Source organism: Mustela nivalis, assembly GCF_964662115.1.
Source record: "Mustela nivalis genome assembly, chromosome: 4".
Lineage (NCBI taxonomy): Eukaryota > Metazoa > Chordata > Mammalia > Carnivora > Mustelidae > Mustela > Mustela nivalis.
In genome coordinates, this window is record NC_139023.1 from 119554528 (window position 1) to 119570576 (window position 16049).

Sequence of the window (16049 nt, forward strand, 5' to 3'; positions counted from 1 at the left end):
TTTTATTTGATAATGTTTATTTATTTATTTTCTCTTCTGTAGCTCTGTGCCTGATTTACTGTTCTAGCAATTTAGAGAAAAGACTGTATTCATTTTTAGAGGCAGAAATTTCTACTGGGTTTCACTTTCAAGCTATGTTTTTCAGAAACTTCTTATTTCATGAGACATCTCGCATGTTCTTGGTATGCTATAGTGTTTACCCTGATGACCAGCAGAGTTAGGTTGCTCCCAGCTTCTTGCCAGACAGACAATGCACAAAGATATATGATCAAGTATACTCAGATTCCAACTCTCTTGAGTCTTAATCTGTGGCTTTTTATATTATGTCATATTTCTAATTTTTTCAGTTCTTATCAATAAAAAGTTATAGAAAATATAGAGAACAAACTTTCGCAGGTAGTTTTTTATCAAAAGGAAATATGTGTATTATTTGTAATGGTGTTGACCTTATTTTTTAGTTGAATTACTTGAAGAGCACAGGAGTCATTGAATTTTTTTGCTACTCCTATTAAATTTTTAAAAAATATTCCAGTAGGCAGATTGACAAGCAAGAGGTCTCTCATTATATTCTGGGGAGAAATTTGTCTTTGTAATATTAGACAGTAAAGGAATAATCTTTAGTTTGGACTCATATGAATCTTTTACAAAAATATAAACTGACAGGGAATTGAAAAGTGCACACACTCTCTCAGTCCCCCTGAGAAACAGGTGAGCCTTCTTAGCTTTCTTTTCTCAGTTGAACAGATAATTGCAGAGCTGTTTAATTTCACTTTCCCACATTGAAAAAAAAATCTCTTTAAAAGGCTACTTTTGGAACTCTGTGGTACTGAACAGATGAGTCAAGATTTTAGCCAAGGAATACATACACACAGAAATGCTTGTTAGAAACCCCATGCATGTCCATGGGTACACATATAGCATTTATCGCATCCTGACATGCATTACCTTTAGGTGTGCAGGTTGTGTTTTTCCCTCTCCATGGGGACTGACTACCTCAGGGGCAGGGCCAGGGCATCCTCATCTTTGATTTCCAAGTCCAGAAATCTACCTTAATTCCATTACTGCGCAATGAATACCTTTTGAATAAAAGAGGGTAAATAAAAATTTAATAGAGAAACACCACTTCCCTAGTAGACATTTGTTTCTTTGCTTTTCAAAATCAAGTCAATTTCTCAACATCTTAACATTTTATAAGTGTACATTAATGGACTTAATTGTATTTTGGTTATTTTGCTATTACAAATCAGTGTTAACCTAACAATTATCTAAACATTATTAACTTGTCCTTTCTAAATGTTTATTGATGTTTGAGTTGGTTATGAATAATTTAAAATGATTTCTTAATTTCTGATTTTCACAGAGGGTCCAAATCAATGAATCAAGAATTATAAATATAAGTAGAACTAGAAATAAAGAGATTGAGCCCATTGAGGTTCTTTTTGGCTATGAAACAGAAACTCTTTCTGCCTCCATACATTTTTTCTATAAAAGGAGATAGCTATGTGTTGACAGATTGATTCCACCATTTATGTATTCAATACATCTTTACTAAGTACCTATAATATAAAGCTGCATCTTGTAAAAACTAGGGATACAAAGAACACAGTGTCTAAAGCATGACAGAGAGTGGCTGAGCTTCTAATCTTGAGAACCTATTCCTCTTTGAGTTAAAGAACGCAGCAACAGCTATGTGTTAAACAATGAGTTGGAATAGTTACCAAAGAAGAGTTTATTTTACCTCATTTAATCTCACATCACTATTATCAAAGGCATAATCCAATTATGTTTTATTCTGGAGTGGAAATCTCAACTATTTTACTAGAAGGTCTTATCCTGGTCTCGTTATGAACTTTTTGAAATTTACTGGTGTACAGTGTTTTAACAGAAGCAAGTAGCAGTAAAATATAATGAGAACTTACACACTATGATTAAATGCAGAAAAGCCTAAGATCTATTGGAACCCAGTAGGAAAAAAAAAACACTCTTATATGAATTCCAAAGCATGTTTGTGATATATAAAGTCTAAAATATTACTGAGATATGACAAAAATAGTCTTATTTTGAAGTTATTGTCAAATCATTCTTCAGTGTCTTTAGAGTTCTTACTATTTTTTAGTTTAACCATTATGCGGTAAGATAGCTAAGACTGACCATGTTGAATTTTTTCCTAGTTAAGATAGTGTTCTTTTAAAAATAGACATAAAACATTACAGATGACTTGCTTAGTTGATTGAATTTGATTTTATTACTCAAATGTTTGGACAACAAAGCGCTATGTGTATACATGGAATAATTTCCTTAGCCACTGATGATGGCTGTTCTAAATAGATGAAAACTTACTCTTAGAACAAATTTGCCGATCACTTCTGATTTATTATTTTTTAGTGTTCTGATGTTTTCCTCTTTTGATCTTTAGAAATTTCAGGATTTTAGCAAATATTTTATGGGCTGTATTCACTTTTTAGAGGTTTTTATAGACTTGGAAATAAATAAACCAGGGAACTCCTAAAGATAGGTATTCTAGAATGCCCATAGAATGGTTTAGTTTTAAGTGATACATTCAGATCACTGTACCTAGGACATTTAAAATACATGATGCCAGGGTTATATGGTTTAAAAATTTTTTTCTTTGCTTTTAAAACATACTGAATTTAACGTAACTTGATTTGCTCAACTTTATCTCATTTGATGGGTCTATGGGTTTCTGCTTCAAAGACAATGAAACTATCTGGTCAAAATTTTTAAACTAAAAATTGGATGGCTATCTTAGATGGGAAGACTTTTATACCAACATTAGAGGAAAAGAGCAACAAAGGAAAATATATTCTGACGGGGCAAGGCAAAGGAAAACCTGTGTAATGTAACAGGGAAACTGAAAACCGCTTTTGCTGGTCTGTGAAAAGCATTGTTTGTATATTTTAGATTTGGGGGGATTGTCTGCCGCCTCAAAACACCCAACTTAGACACCGACTTCCTATAAATATGGCTTAAGGGAATCAGTAGATTGAACCTGGATATATTTGACGTTCTGGGCATTTCGTAAATGAATAGCTATGATTTTGAGGTATAAACTGATAAACCTTCCCTTTATTATATTAGTTTTTCATGTAATAGGGAAAAAATATTTACCTTAGTTTTTCCTTTTTAAAAAGATTTTTTATTTATTTACTAGAGAGAGTGAGCAAGAGTACAAGCAGTTGGAGTGGCAGGCTGAGGGAGAGGGAGAATCTGGTTCCCAATGTGGGACTTGATCTCAAGACCTTGGGATCATGACCTGAGGTGAAGGCAGCTGTTTAACTGACTGAGCCACCCAGGCATCCCTTAGTTTCTTCTTTTAAGGAGTTTCTTCTCCTGAGTGTTATTCGAGGAAGCTCAACTCTGACTTTCTTCTGTATCTGCTTTTATACCTTGCATTTAATTTTGCATACCTTAAAAAAAAAAACCCAATATATATGCTTTAGTGCATGGACTGTCCGGGTAAATTATTAAAGACATAGCAAACATTATTGTAAAAACGTGGTACATCTTGAATCACAAAATAAATCACTAAGATATCTACACTATCAGGATAACTAACCATTCTATTTTTATGAATGAATGTTTCATAATGTTTGAAAATAGTTTTTTTTCATATGCCCACACATGACAGTGGCTGCAGCGAATTTCAAAAGAGTAAATTCAATGTTGTATTTGTATCTTATACCTTGGGCAGGTTTTTCCCCCTAATGATTTATTAAATAACTATTTGAGTTAATGAGTAGATTCAGTTAGGCTACAAAGATTAACAACGAATGTAAAGGTCTTAAGATTTGGTTCTGTAATGATGAACTTTTCTGTATTGTTTGATGGTGGTTATGTCTTTGGTTTTCTTGAGGCACAAAGGAGGTTGAGCGGACTTCTTTTTGAACGATCTTAGTACAAATAAAAATGTAGCTTAGTACTACAAGTTCAGTTATGGTTGAGGTATTAATCAAATTTAAATGAAGTTATTGCCTACATCTTTAAAAATATTTATGCTGTAAAATATCACAGAATTATCTGTGGTTTTCAGTGAATGGTAAATCATGCTGGTTTCTATTTTGATCTATATAGTATTCTTAAGTAATCACTAATTCCATAAATGCACTATTTTAATTATATGTGAGACTTTGGAAAATGCTTTAAGTGGTAATTTTGCTTTTTGATACAGGTATTATCTGAGGTTGGGGTACATGATAAACAAAGGCTGAATTTTTCAGTAGGTTAAGAAGAATAATGTTAACTTAGATAATGAGTTCTAAAACCAGTTCCAAATTTGGAATGTGTTATTCAGCTCTTCTGTTCATCTTCTCTAAAGGTGAATATTTATTTGGTTATATATTCTATACATCTCTAAATTATTCTTAAAAAGATTAAGGTAATTATAAAAGTGCATATCCAAAGAGATGAAAACCCAGACTTTGGAGAACACAGAACTGCTAAACTTAGGTACTGATTAGATCTTTTTTATGTTTGTGCAATGACAGAATCAATATCATTTGGATTTAAGAATGCTGCTCTTTGCACTGGGTATTATATAAGACTAATGAATCACAGACTTGTACCCCTAAAACAAATAATACATTATATGTTAATTATTGAATTTAAATTTAAAAAGAAAAGGATAAAAAAAAGAACACTGCTCTTTGTTGTACATATGAAAACAAAGTTCTAGTGTCTATTTTAAAATGTAACATTTGATAAGTTCTAATTTCCTCTTCTAAAAAATGAAAAAATTGTTTTATAGATAAATCAGTGAAATTTAGATAACTTGTGAACATTTTGATTCCTAAGTGACCTTTTACTTCCTTAAGAGGGGATATAGCCTCTTACTCCTACCCTGAGAAAGAATTTTTTTAAAAATGAACTATTATTTATTAGCCCGGAAAATTTTTCCTGTCTTGATTCTATAATACCACTTATTATTGCCTATTTTAGAATTTTTTTTTTTGTAGATAAACGGGAAATATGTAAATAAGAAAGGTAGAATTCAGTGTGATTTGTTCTGTAGGTTAGATCATTGTGATAATGAAGTCAGCATTCTAGGTTTGATCCTATAAGGAAGAATTTAATATTAAAATCTTTGAAGGCAGGAACTTTCTATACTTGGTGCCTGGAGCATTGCCTGGCACAATTGTAAGACCAAAATAAATATTTGTTGAATGAAAAACATACCCCAGTAATAGGTAGACCTCAATTCTCAGTGACTTATCAGAGCAAAGATTATTTCTTCTAATACAAACTATAGTACAGGTTAGTGAGGGTGACTTAGGAATTTTGGTTTCTGACACCTTGTGACTCAGGAATTTAGGTTCTTGCCATCTCATGCTGGGCCAACTAAGACACCAGAGTATGGAAAGAGATGGATTGTGGTGGCACATGCCCTAAATGCCCCTGCATCGGCTAACACCTGCCATTTCTACTGTGGTTCATGGGGCAGAACTCATCACATGGCCCTAATAGATCTTCAGGGCAAGGCTGGGAAATGTGGTGTAGCCCATGAATATTCATGGAATATGATTTTTTCCCACAAACAAAAATACAGAAAACATTTTATTACCTGACCATTCTGAACCCTGTTGGTTAAACATTAATTATATAGTAATATCATAGTGTCTTTGGATGGCCCTGCAGTTCAAGCCAACTTTTGTTAATAACATTCTTAAATTGCTAATTAGCTACATGTTTTTAAAAGTTATCTAACTTCTCAATAATAATTATAGTAATAGTAATAATGATATTAATAATCAACTTTGTTGAGGGTTGTTTTTATAAGTTTATACCACACTGAGAACTTTACATACACTATCTCATTTAACCTTCTCACTAATGAAAAGAAGTAGATTATTGCTGTCATTCCATAAAAAAGTACACTGACCGTAAGATTTTAAAAAGTTTAACCAACACCTGATAGTCAGGATTTTAAGATAAAAGCTAGATTTTTATCCTTCCTGGAGTTCTTAGTCTAGGATTTCTCGATTGCAAAATGAGAATATTAAGTCTTATGTGAAGTGTTTTATTATAACCCAGCACAGTGTCTGGTCCTGACACCAGTTTGGTGCCTAGCAGGCATTGAAGCAGTATTAGTTTTCTTCATTCACATACAGATAACAGGAGGCAGAAGCCAGGCCTGCTCTATTATTGATTACTGTTCTGTGCTTTTTCACGTCATTGAAAATAATGGTTAAACATAATTTAAGTCTTAAAGTTTTACTTTATTATTGATTTGTTATACACCATTGATTCCACAGAGTATCCATCTCTGGGCAACGAATATAAAAGTCATATACATTTCAGGCTTTGGTCATCCTCAGAGAGTAACGCTTTAGGAAACAGAGTGGAGAAAATATGCTCTTGACAGAACAAAACTGAGTCCTAAATATCCTTAAGTATTGTGTCTCAAATCTCCTCCTTTAAAACTCAAATGTAAATAATTTGATTCAGATTCAAAAGGGGATTAAATACATGCTTCTTTGCCATATAAATGAAATAAAAGGCATGGTTTCTGCTGACTTTCTACAACAGTTGGAGTAGCATCATGAAACAAATCAATATGCTGGTCATAACTATGAGAACGAATAGCTCAATATCATTTGTGCCAAAAGCACAATCATCACTTTTTGGCAGATACACTTGGTATCCAAATGACAATACTAAAATAATATCCAACAGACTGACCAGTTAATTTTCTGGAGATGCATTTTGTAGCATCTTGGCTATTCTGTTGAGATAGATTAGTGTTATATCCATAACATCTTTGATAGTGCTTGGCAAACAGTAGGTGATCAATATATACTTAGCAAATGAATGAAATCAGACCTTTTAAATTTCTAGGCAGTTCTGAAAGTCTGGCTTTCCCTCACCAACACTATCTACTTCAATGCTGAATTATGTAATGTTCAGTTAAATTCAGACTCTGGGCTAAATCAACTGATAAATATAAGAGAAGGGGATGCTATTATTTCATTTAGTTGATTTTTCTAAGCTCTTTCCTTTTTCTTTTCTTTTTTTTTTTTTTTAGATTTTATTTATTTATTTGACACAGAGAGAGAGAGAGAGATCACAAGTAGGCAGAGCAGCAGGCAGAGAGAGAGGGGGAAGCAGGCTCCCTTCTGAGCAGAGAGCCTGATGCAGGGCTCGATTCCAGGACCCTGAGATCATGACCTGAGCCAAAGGCAGCAGCTTAACCCACTAGCCGCCCAGGTGCCCTCTAAGCCCTAATCCTATAGCTCACCTTATTGTAAGAAAATCACATCATTGTTCTAAATTATTTTAGGTGACCTAGTGAATGGTTCAGTTAAAAAAAAAAAAAAAAAAAGAGCCCGTGTTTTGGAGTTGAATGAACTTCAGTTCATATTACTTGACATCACTAATTAATAGTTCCAAGACTCTGAGCCAACTAACAGCTCTGAATGCCACTTTCCTCACATGTCATCAGTGTTAAATATAGTATTTAACAGAATATAAAGTTCTCCTTTAGTAGGTAAGCAATTAAGACCGCTTCACCTTTCTTTCTCCCCTTGAATTGTTGAGAATTGATTTCATATAAATCATATGAAATATATTTTTATGTCTTTGATTAAAAATATATCTACTGCTTGATGTTTGATTCCCAGAGTTATATAAAGAACTACTGAATATATTCTTCCTGAAGTTAAGTGCTAGAGAAATTTTATCTTTCCTGTGAACTGGTATGATATATCCTATGGGATTAATGAATCAAAACTTGCCACTCATTGTGTTTTGTTGTTGTTGTCATTTTTTTTTTTTTTTCTTTTGGCTTGGTGGAAGAATGACTCTTTTGTGCTCAAGGCAATAGATATTTGCAACTTAAGCCTTCTGGTAAAACTGTCATCTCCTAGTCTGCTTTGTTTGAGATCTGTTCCTAAACCTGGATTTAATGGTTTCATTGTTCCCCTATCTTTGATGATGTTCTGCACAAATCAGAATATAAATAATAAATGAATGAAAGAATAAAATGACTTACTCAAGGTTTCACAGCTGTTAAGTACAGAACTAATCCAGATGTGGTGCTATTTTCAGGTATATCATTCAAGAGGAACTAATGAAGCTTAACCTCTAAAAATTTCTAAACCTTAATGTCTCCTGCTCGGGAACTAACTAACAGTAATATAGAGTAATCATGAACAAATGAAAATGGGGAGGGAGTACTTGTGGCATACAGGTTATTAAGTTTGAGAATAATGCAGTCAAGGTTTTGGACACCTGCAGGATAAGATCAGTAATGTAGGATTTTTTTATTCTCAGAACTTCATAGCTATAGGCTAACATCTAACTGGTTATCGGGACTCATTGCACAAAGCACTTTCTTACTGGTCTATAGAACATAGAGTCTTTTCACAGAACAGATTATATTTAGACTTCCTCTCTAATAAACTACCTACCAGCCAGTAGCAATAACAGCTTCCTTTAATTTAGCTTTAAAAATTTTGGCAGCTGGGGGACAGGGAGGAAATTGATTTGCTTTGAATTTTTGCAAAAACAATTCTCTTATATCCACACAGAAATAATTATTGATTCATTTCAACACAAGATTAATATTCAGTAGAGTAATGAGTTATTTTAAAAAATAATGTGAATCAATAATAGAAGAGACTATTCCAAACCTATAATTATTTTGATATTGATTTTCATAAGTTACCACTGTGGTGATTTATAATTTTTTAATATAATATGTCTTATTATAATTAACATAATTAATTATCATAATTAATTTCTTCTCTGGAAAGAGAGTTTCCTTTGGTGAGCATTTATGAATACCTTTGGGTTTTAGTATAAATTCAATATAAATTGATGATGGAATGTTTACTTTCATGAACTAATTGAGAGAACATTAGTTGGATACTATATTACACCTGTGAGAGAGGGAAACACTCCCCTGGGAATATGACGTCTGGGCCAGCTAATGGGGTGCTGATAACAAAGAGAGTCACCGTGAAATTTTTGATTTTATATCTTTTGTTTGCTTGGTTTGACCTGCATTTACTTCCAGTTTTTGTCTCTCCAACTAGCTCTCTTTACATGATGATGTCTCATGTCTTTTACATCTACTATTTTCTAAAATAGTAGTTCTCTAAGTGTAGAACTTGTTAGCAATATGAAACTTGGCCTTACCTTAATCCTGCTGAATCAGAAACTTTTCAGTGGAGCTACCAATCTACTTTTTTACAAGCTCCTCAGGTAGTTCTGATCCATTTTAAAACTTCAGAATCTGAGGGCACCTGGGTGGCTCAGTGGGTTAAAGCCTCTGCCTTCGACTCAGGTCATGATCCCAGGGTCCTGGGATCGAGCCCCACATGGGGCTCTCTGCTCGGCAGGGGCCTGCCTCTCCCTCTCTCTCTGCCTGCCTCTCTGCCTACTTGTGATTTCTGTCTGTGAAATAAATAAATAACATCTTAAACAAACAAACAACAACAAAAAAAACCTTCAGAATCAGTACCTCACACTATAGGCCAGTCATTCCTTCCCATTGTGAGGGCTTGATTCTTCCCTTTTTGGGTTTAGCTCAACAGTTCTGTGACCTGAACTAAGAATATGCTAAAACACATAACTGGAGAAAAATCTTTCTAGCACTGATAACTTTTTTATAGTGTACTTAATGGCATACTTTCGTAGGAACATATTACAGGGGGAAGTTTATATTGGAACTTTATAGTCATGACAAGGAAGACTACATGGAAATTGAGAATAAAATAGACTGTAGTAAATATGTTCTGAGCTTTTTGAAATTCAATTTGTATTTGTAAGCTTGGGGCACAGATGAGATCTGAGGGAAGCTTTTCAACACAACATATTTGCCATCAAATTTTTGGTTACAACATTAATCCAAGAAAATTTCCAATGCTGTTTTCTCTGTGTCTTACTGTTTAATAATTAAAATACCTTTTCCTATGGGATGCCTAGGTGGCTCAGTCAGTTAAGCATCTAGCTCTTGATTTTGGCTCAGGTCCTGATCTCAGGGTCATGAGATCAAGTCTGCATCAGGCTTCACCTGGCATGGAGACTGCTTAGGATTCTCTCTCTCCCTTTCCCTCTGCCTCTCCCCACCCCACTCATGCTCTCTGCCCACCCCCCAACAACAATTAAACAAATTAAAAAAAAATAACCTTTCCCAATTATGGGAGGTACTATGAAGGATATTTTCTAACTTTTAGATTTTATGTAAAGTTTAATTCAAAGCTAGGTATGAAAAGGATACTTGAAATTTGTGTGTGTGTGTGTATAAGTGTGAATTCACAAACTTTATAATGATAATTTTCGTTGTTATTATGAGAAATTAAAATGGAGATAAAAGATCACTAAGTAGGATGGAACTAGAGGGTATCATGCTTAGCAAAATAAGTCAATCGGAGAAAGACAACTATCATATGATCTCCCTGATATGAGGAAGTAGAGATGCAACATGGGGGTTAAGGGGGTAGGAGAAGAATGAATGAAACAAGATGGGATTGGGAGGCAGACAAACCATAAGTGACTCTTGTTCTCACAAAACAAACTGAGGGTTGCTGGGGGGAGGGGGTCTGGGAGAGGGGGGTGGGGTTATGGACACTGGGGAGGGTATGTGCTATGGTGAGTGCTGTGAAGTGTGTAAACCTGGCGATTCACAGACCTGTACCCCTGGGGATAAAAATACATTATATGTTTATAAAAAATAAAAAATAAAAAAAAATAAAAGATCACTAAGTAATTTTTATTTTAGAAAATGTGTCAAGTCATTAGATATTTCATTTGAATACATTTGGTCACTTTTTGACTGGGAATTCTCTTACTGAGAGTTTCCTTCTGGTATAAACTCTAGGATTGTTTTAACCAATTCCATCAAACTACTAAGTCCAAATATAGCTTTCCCCATTGTATGAAAAGTTCTGTTATAGGGATGCACTGACAAAAACTACTGGACACTTCTCAGCAGTGTGAACAATTGCTGAGATGCAATGATACACTTACTCCATTAAAGCACCTGGCCAACTGTTAACCTGTCTCAATACTGAGATTTCGTAAGTCCTTGAGTCTGGTGCGGTGGGACTCTTTCAAATACTTGAATCTGGTGTGAGAAGTAATCCTTGTGCTAACTAGGACTCTGATTTCCACTTTGGGTGCACTGTGAATGATGGAATTTGGCAATCCAAAAAGACACAAAATGTGTTCCTGGTATAGAAATAATCATTTTACTTTTCACATATGTCAGTCAGAGGTATAAGTTCTGTTTCACAGTCTTCCAGTGATCCTTCCCCTATAACGTACCATTCTCAACATTCATCAGCATACTTAGAGGGCTTACTGGAACAGATTATTGGGCCTTACCTACAGAGTTTCTGACTCAATAGGTATGGGATGGGAGTGAGCATAAGCATTTCTAACAGGTTTCCAGGGCATGCTGATGCTGATGCCCCAGAAGGGACACTTTAATTGATTAAAGTGATTGCTTTAATCTGACTTTCTCAGTCAGATTCTCAAATCTTCAGTCAGAACCTCCTGGATTGCCTAGGAATCTTCAGATCATCAGGACCTAAGATGATGACCTAAATCCAAATCTCCAGGGCAGTGTGATAATGACTTGCCTTTTGTCAAGCTCCTTAGGTGTTCCAGGTATACATCTTCATTTGAGAAGCAGTTCTAGGGGAGGGCCAGGGATAATGTTAACCAGAGAAAACTGATCATGTCTCCTCTCAAACATTGCCAATGTTATACCCATGGATTGGCATCTAGTAGTTGTTTTATATATAGTAAGTGAATTAATGAAAATGAATGAATGCAAGCAATCAGTTCCTATTCCTTTTTGTTTCCAGCACCTTTTCTTTATTCTACTATAGAATATATCATCCATATTTCAGCTACTTGTTTACTTGACTGCCTCCATGTAGACAGACACCTTATCTTTTTGTTGTATCTCCAGGGCCAAACCCAGCATCTGGCACCTAATATGTATATTATCAGTATTTGTTAGAGTAAATGATTGTAAATGTTGAGTAGAATATCTCTTCGGGTTGGTCCGAAAAAGATGTGTGAATTGTTAAATTCCCTTGATTTTTTGAATATACATTAAAATGTAGGAAGAGGAGGGCCAGCACAGTGGATTCAAGTATAATGTGAAGACTGAGACCAAGGCTAGAAAAGCAACAGGCAAGTGTGAAGGAGTAAGGTGGTACCGAGATACAGCATGACAACAGGGGTCTGGAACATAAAACATTACATGTTCAGCATAGCATATATATGCAGTTGGAACAATGATATTTTTGAGGTGCAGAGAATAAGTAGGGGGACAAAAAGTGGATTATGTAGGTTTGATGAAGCTAGTGTGTGTTAAGAATTTTGTGGGTGGTCAGAAATAAGAACATTAAGGGATATAAAAAAGGATTAGAACATGGCAAATGAAGTCAGGCACTTCATCCATTCCAAATTACAAATTGCAGCCTCCCTGAACAGATTTACAGTTGCCTGGTTTTTTGTTTCTGTTTTTAAGATTTATTTTGAGAGAGAAAGAGCATGCGCATGGTGGAGTAGGGGCTAAGAAAGTCTGAAGTGGACTCTGCTGATCGTGGAGCCTAGGCCGATCTCTGTCTCTCTACCCTAAGATCAGGACCTCAGCAGACACCAAGAATCCAATGTTCAACCGGCTCTGTCATCCAGGCACCCCAATCCTGTTTTTTAATAGTCTTAAAAAAAAAAAAAAAAGATTTATTTATTTATTTATTTATTTATTTATTTATTTATTTATTTGACAGAGAGGGAGAGATCACAAGCAGGCTGAGAGAGAGAGAGAGGAAGAAGCAGGCTCCCCGCTGAGCAGAGAGCCCCATGCGGGGCTTGATCCCAGAACCCTGGGATCATGACCTGAGCCGTTGGCAGAGGCTTTAACTCTCTGAGCCACCCTGGTGCCCCTGTTTTTTAATAGCCTTGTTTAATTTCCTGTTCCGTGCTTCCCAGACTTATCTCCTGGATTTCAGTCCTCTCCTTATTGTACTCATAAATCACCGGAATTTTCAGTCTTTTGTCCAAACAACCTAGATTCCTCATCTTTAGTCCATTCTGCTCTTTGAGGTCTGTGTGTATTTGTACTGGATTGGCTGCCACCATGTGTCTTCCAGTCATGGGCTGGTGCCGGTCACGAGCATTTTGCTTGAAGTCTGTCTGGGGTTGTAAGGTCTGTGCACTAGATTGGTAAGTTTTGCCACTCAGTCCTTATAGTCCCCACTGTACTTTCCTTGTTTATATAATTTGGTGCCATCTGGCTCCCTTTCCTAGAGCATGTAGGGACACGTTACTTTGTACTTCTATTTCAGTCTTTTTATTTAGAAATGAAATGCCAAAACATTTCTAAGGACAATGTTTTTATGACCAACCAGAGGTTCAGAGCCTGAGGAGGTCTAAATCTTCTTTCAAATTATGTTAAGAATCACATATTAAGTCAATGCATATTAAAGTCAATGCATATTAAAACCATACAAAGATCTTTCTAGTTTAGATTCTGGACTCAGAACACTAAAGGCAGGGTTTTTGTTTTCATTTACTAATTAAAGCTTTGGCATAACTCAAAAGTCATCAGGTATATAAGAAATTATTCATGAATGTCCCACTCATTGCAGGACAACCCGTGTTGTTTGATAAGCTGACTAAATACAAGGCACATCTCCCACCATATGGTATACCAAAACATGCCCACAATTTCCCAAATGCCCAGGAAAGGTTAATGCCACTTCTAAAGAGAACCATTGATTTGAACTTTTCCACTTTCAATTTTTGGGATTGGGAAGGAACCCACAGAACATGAATCCTCAAAACCTGAGCAAAATTGGCAAAAAGGAGAAAGGATGACTATTGGGTAGGCATCCACTAGTGTGTGCCACAAGAAACAAGCTAGACAAAATCGTATAAGGTTCTTTCTATCTATAAAGTTGGAACTATTTAATGTTACAAAATGTAATATAAGTTTATTTATGTGTAAACAATAATCATGCATAATGAAAATTCACATTAAGTATATTCATAAATCATGATTCAAAATTTTAAGGACATACTCTTCAATTGGTAAATATAATAAGGAGGAGAACTCTTAAAGATAAATAAAAGATACAAAATCAAGATATTTAAATCTAAGCTTGCAAAAAATTAATAGATGTCATGTGGCATTTTAGAATAATGTTAATTTGGACTAAAACTGTTCAATGTTTAATGTAAGATAATAGCATTTTTGGTGTTATTGAGAACAAATGCAGTTAACACTATTTAATTCAAATTTACCTAATTAAAAAATAAAACTGCACATTATCTTGTATCTCATTCCTTTCTGAGAAGTGGATATAGATACAATCTCTTATCTTTTCTCCTATGATTTTATAATGGATGATTAGGAATCACCTCTGAAATTTAGCCTAGTCAATGGACCCAGTATATTTAGTACATGTTTGCTTCATAAATAATTAAATGGTTTTAATGAAACATTTCAGAAAAGATTATATAGATCTAATGTAAGATTATTTCATTATTAATAATTTTAATATTGAAAACAAATTTTTCTATGTATTTTTCTGAGTTCATTTACTCCAGGTTATCTTACATAGATGAATACATATTTTTTATATGAAATACAGGTTTATGTCATGATGATAGAAGGCTATGAATTAGTATATTAAAAGAACATGCTTTTCTATATCTTGCTATCATTCTGATTGTTTATTTTCTCATGTTTTTGTTGTTCTTTTCACAGGGATTCGATAAACAAGTGGATGTGTCATATATTGCCAAACATTACAACATGAGCAAAAGCAAAGTTGACAACCAGTTCTACAGTGTGGAAGTGGGAGACTCAACCTTCACAGTTCTCAAGCGCTACCAGAATTTGAAGCCTATTGGCTCTGGGGCTCAGGGAATAGTTTGGTGAGTGGAATATATATACCTATTTATCTATTTATTTATTTATTGAAGTATAATTAACATACAGTGTTTTGTTAGTTTCAGGTGTACAACGTATTCAACACTTCTATACATTACTCTGCTCATCATGATAAATGCTGTCACCATCTGTCACCAAATATTATTACAATCTTATTCACCATATTTTCTATGTTGTACTTTTCATCTCTGTGACTTCTTTATTTTATAACTGGAAGTTTGTGCTTTTAATCCCCTTTATCTGTTTCACCCATCCCCCTGCCAAGTTCCCCTCTGACAACCACCAGTTTGTTCTTTCTATTTAATAATCTGGTTTTTGGTTGCTGTTTGTCTCTTTGTTTTGCTTTTTAGATTCCACATGTGAGTAGGATGGTATTTATCTTTCTCTGTCTGACTTATTTCACTTAACTTGTCTTTTTAAAGGCACTAATGCTGTGATTGTCAACTAGCCACAAATACGCACACAAACATAAATAAATAACATGATTTGAGAATTACAAGCATGATTTGTAATTCATTACCCATTTACTAAAAGTATGTACAACTTTGCTTGTCACTAGTCTTTCTACTCACCAAAAATGTCCATTACACAACAACCATGGAGAAACAAAGAAAGCCAGAGGTTTTCTATCTGTTGCTAATACATTTAGAAAATTTTATTTGGATGTTTATGAAGGTAAGAAATGAGGGGCTATGTGTTAAGATAACAAGCAAATAAAATTTGCTGCACTCTAAGAAAGTATAAATGATGTATCAAGTGTTCCTGTCACATTTAGAGTTCAATATTTAAAATTCAGTTACCTATTAGAAAAGGTGGTATTTAAAAATGTCTGTTGTACATTTCCAAAATGGAAAAATTCTGGGCTCCCTTAGTAACCATTCTCTTATGACATTTTTGAGTGGCAATCTAAAATGATGACAAATCAAAGCTTGATTACTTGTTATAAAATTCTTACAAAAGTGATGATACCAAATTGATAAGCATTTATTTTATGCAGTTTTAACTTGCAGTGTAGCCATCAAATGTATTTAGTATGAACTTATTAACATAATAATTTTCAACTTGATAGCTCATACTTGTAAGTAAAAATTTAACACATATACCATAAATATGTATA

At 34.4% G+C, this 16049-nt stretch overlaps 1 protein-coding gene across 8 annotated transcripts in view; it reads left to right on the top strand.

Annotated features, from left to right (window-relative positions):
* The window catches only part of MAPK10 (mitogen-activated protein kinase 10), a 606385-nt gene that overhangs the window by 448782 nt on the left and 141554 nt on the right, over positions 1-16049 (top strand). For all 8 annotated transcript variants that reach the window (XM_082726660.1, XM_082726659.1, XM_082726663.1 and 5 more), the window contains one exon: positions 14747-14916. In XM_082726660.1, coding sequence (XP_082582786.1) covers positions 14747-14916 — 170 coding nt within the window. The remainder of the gene's footprint in view (positions 1-14746; positions 14917-16049) is intronic.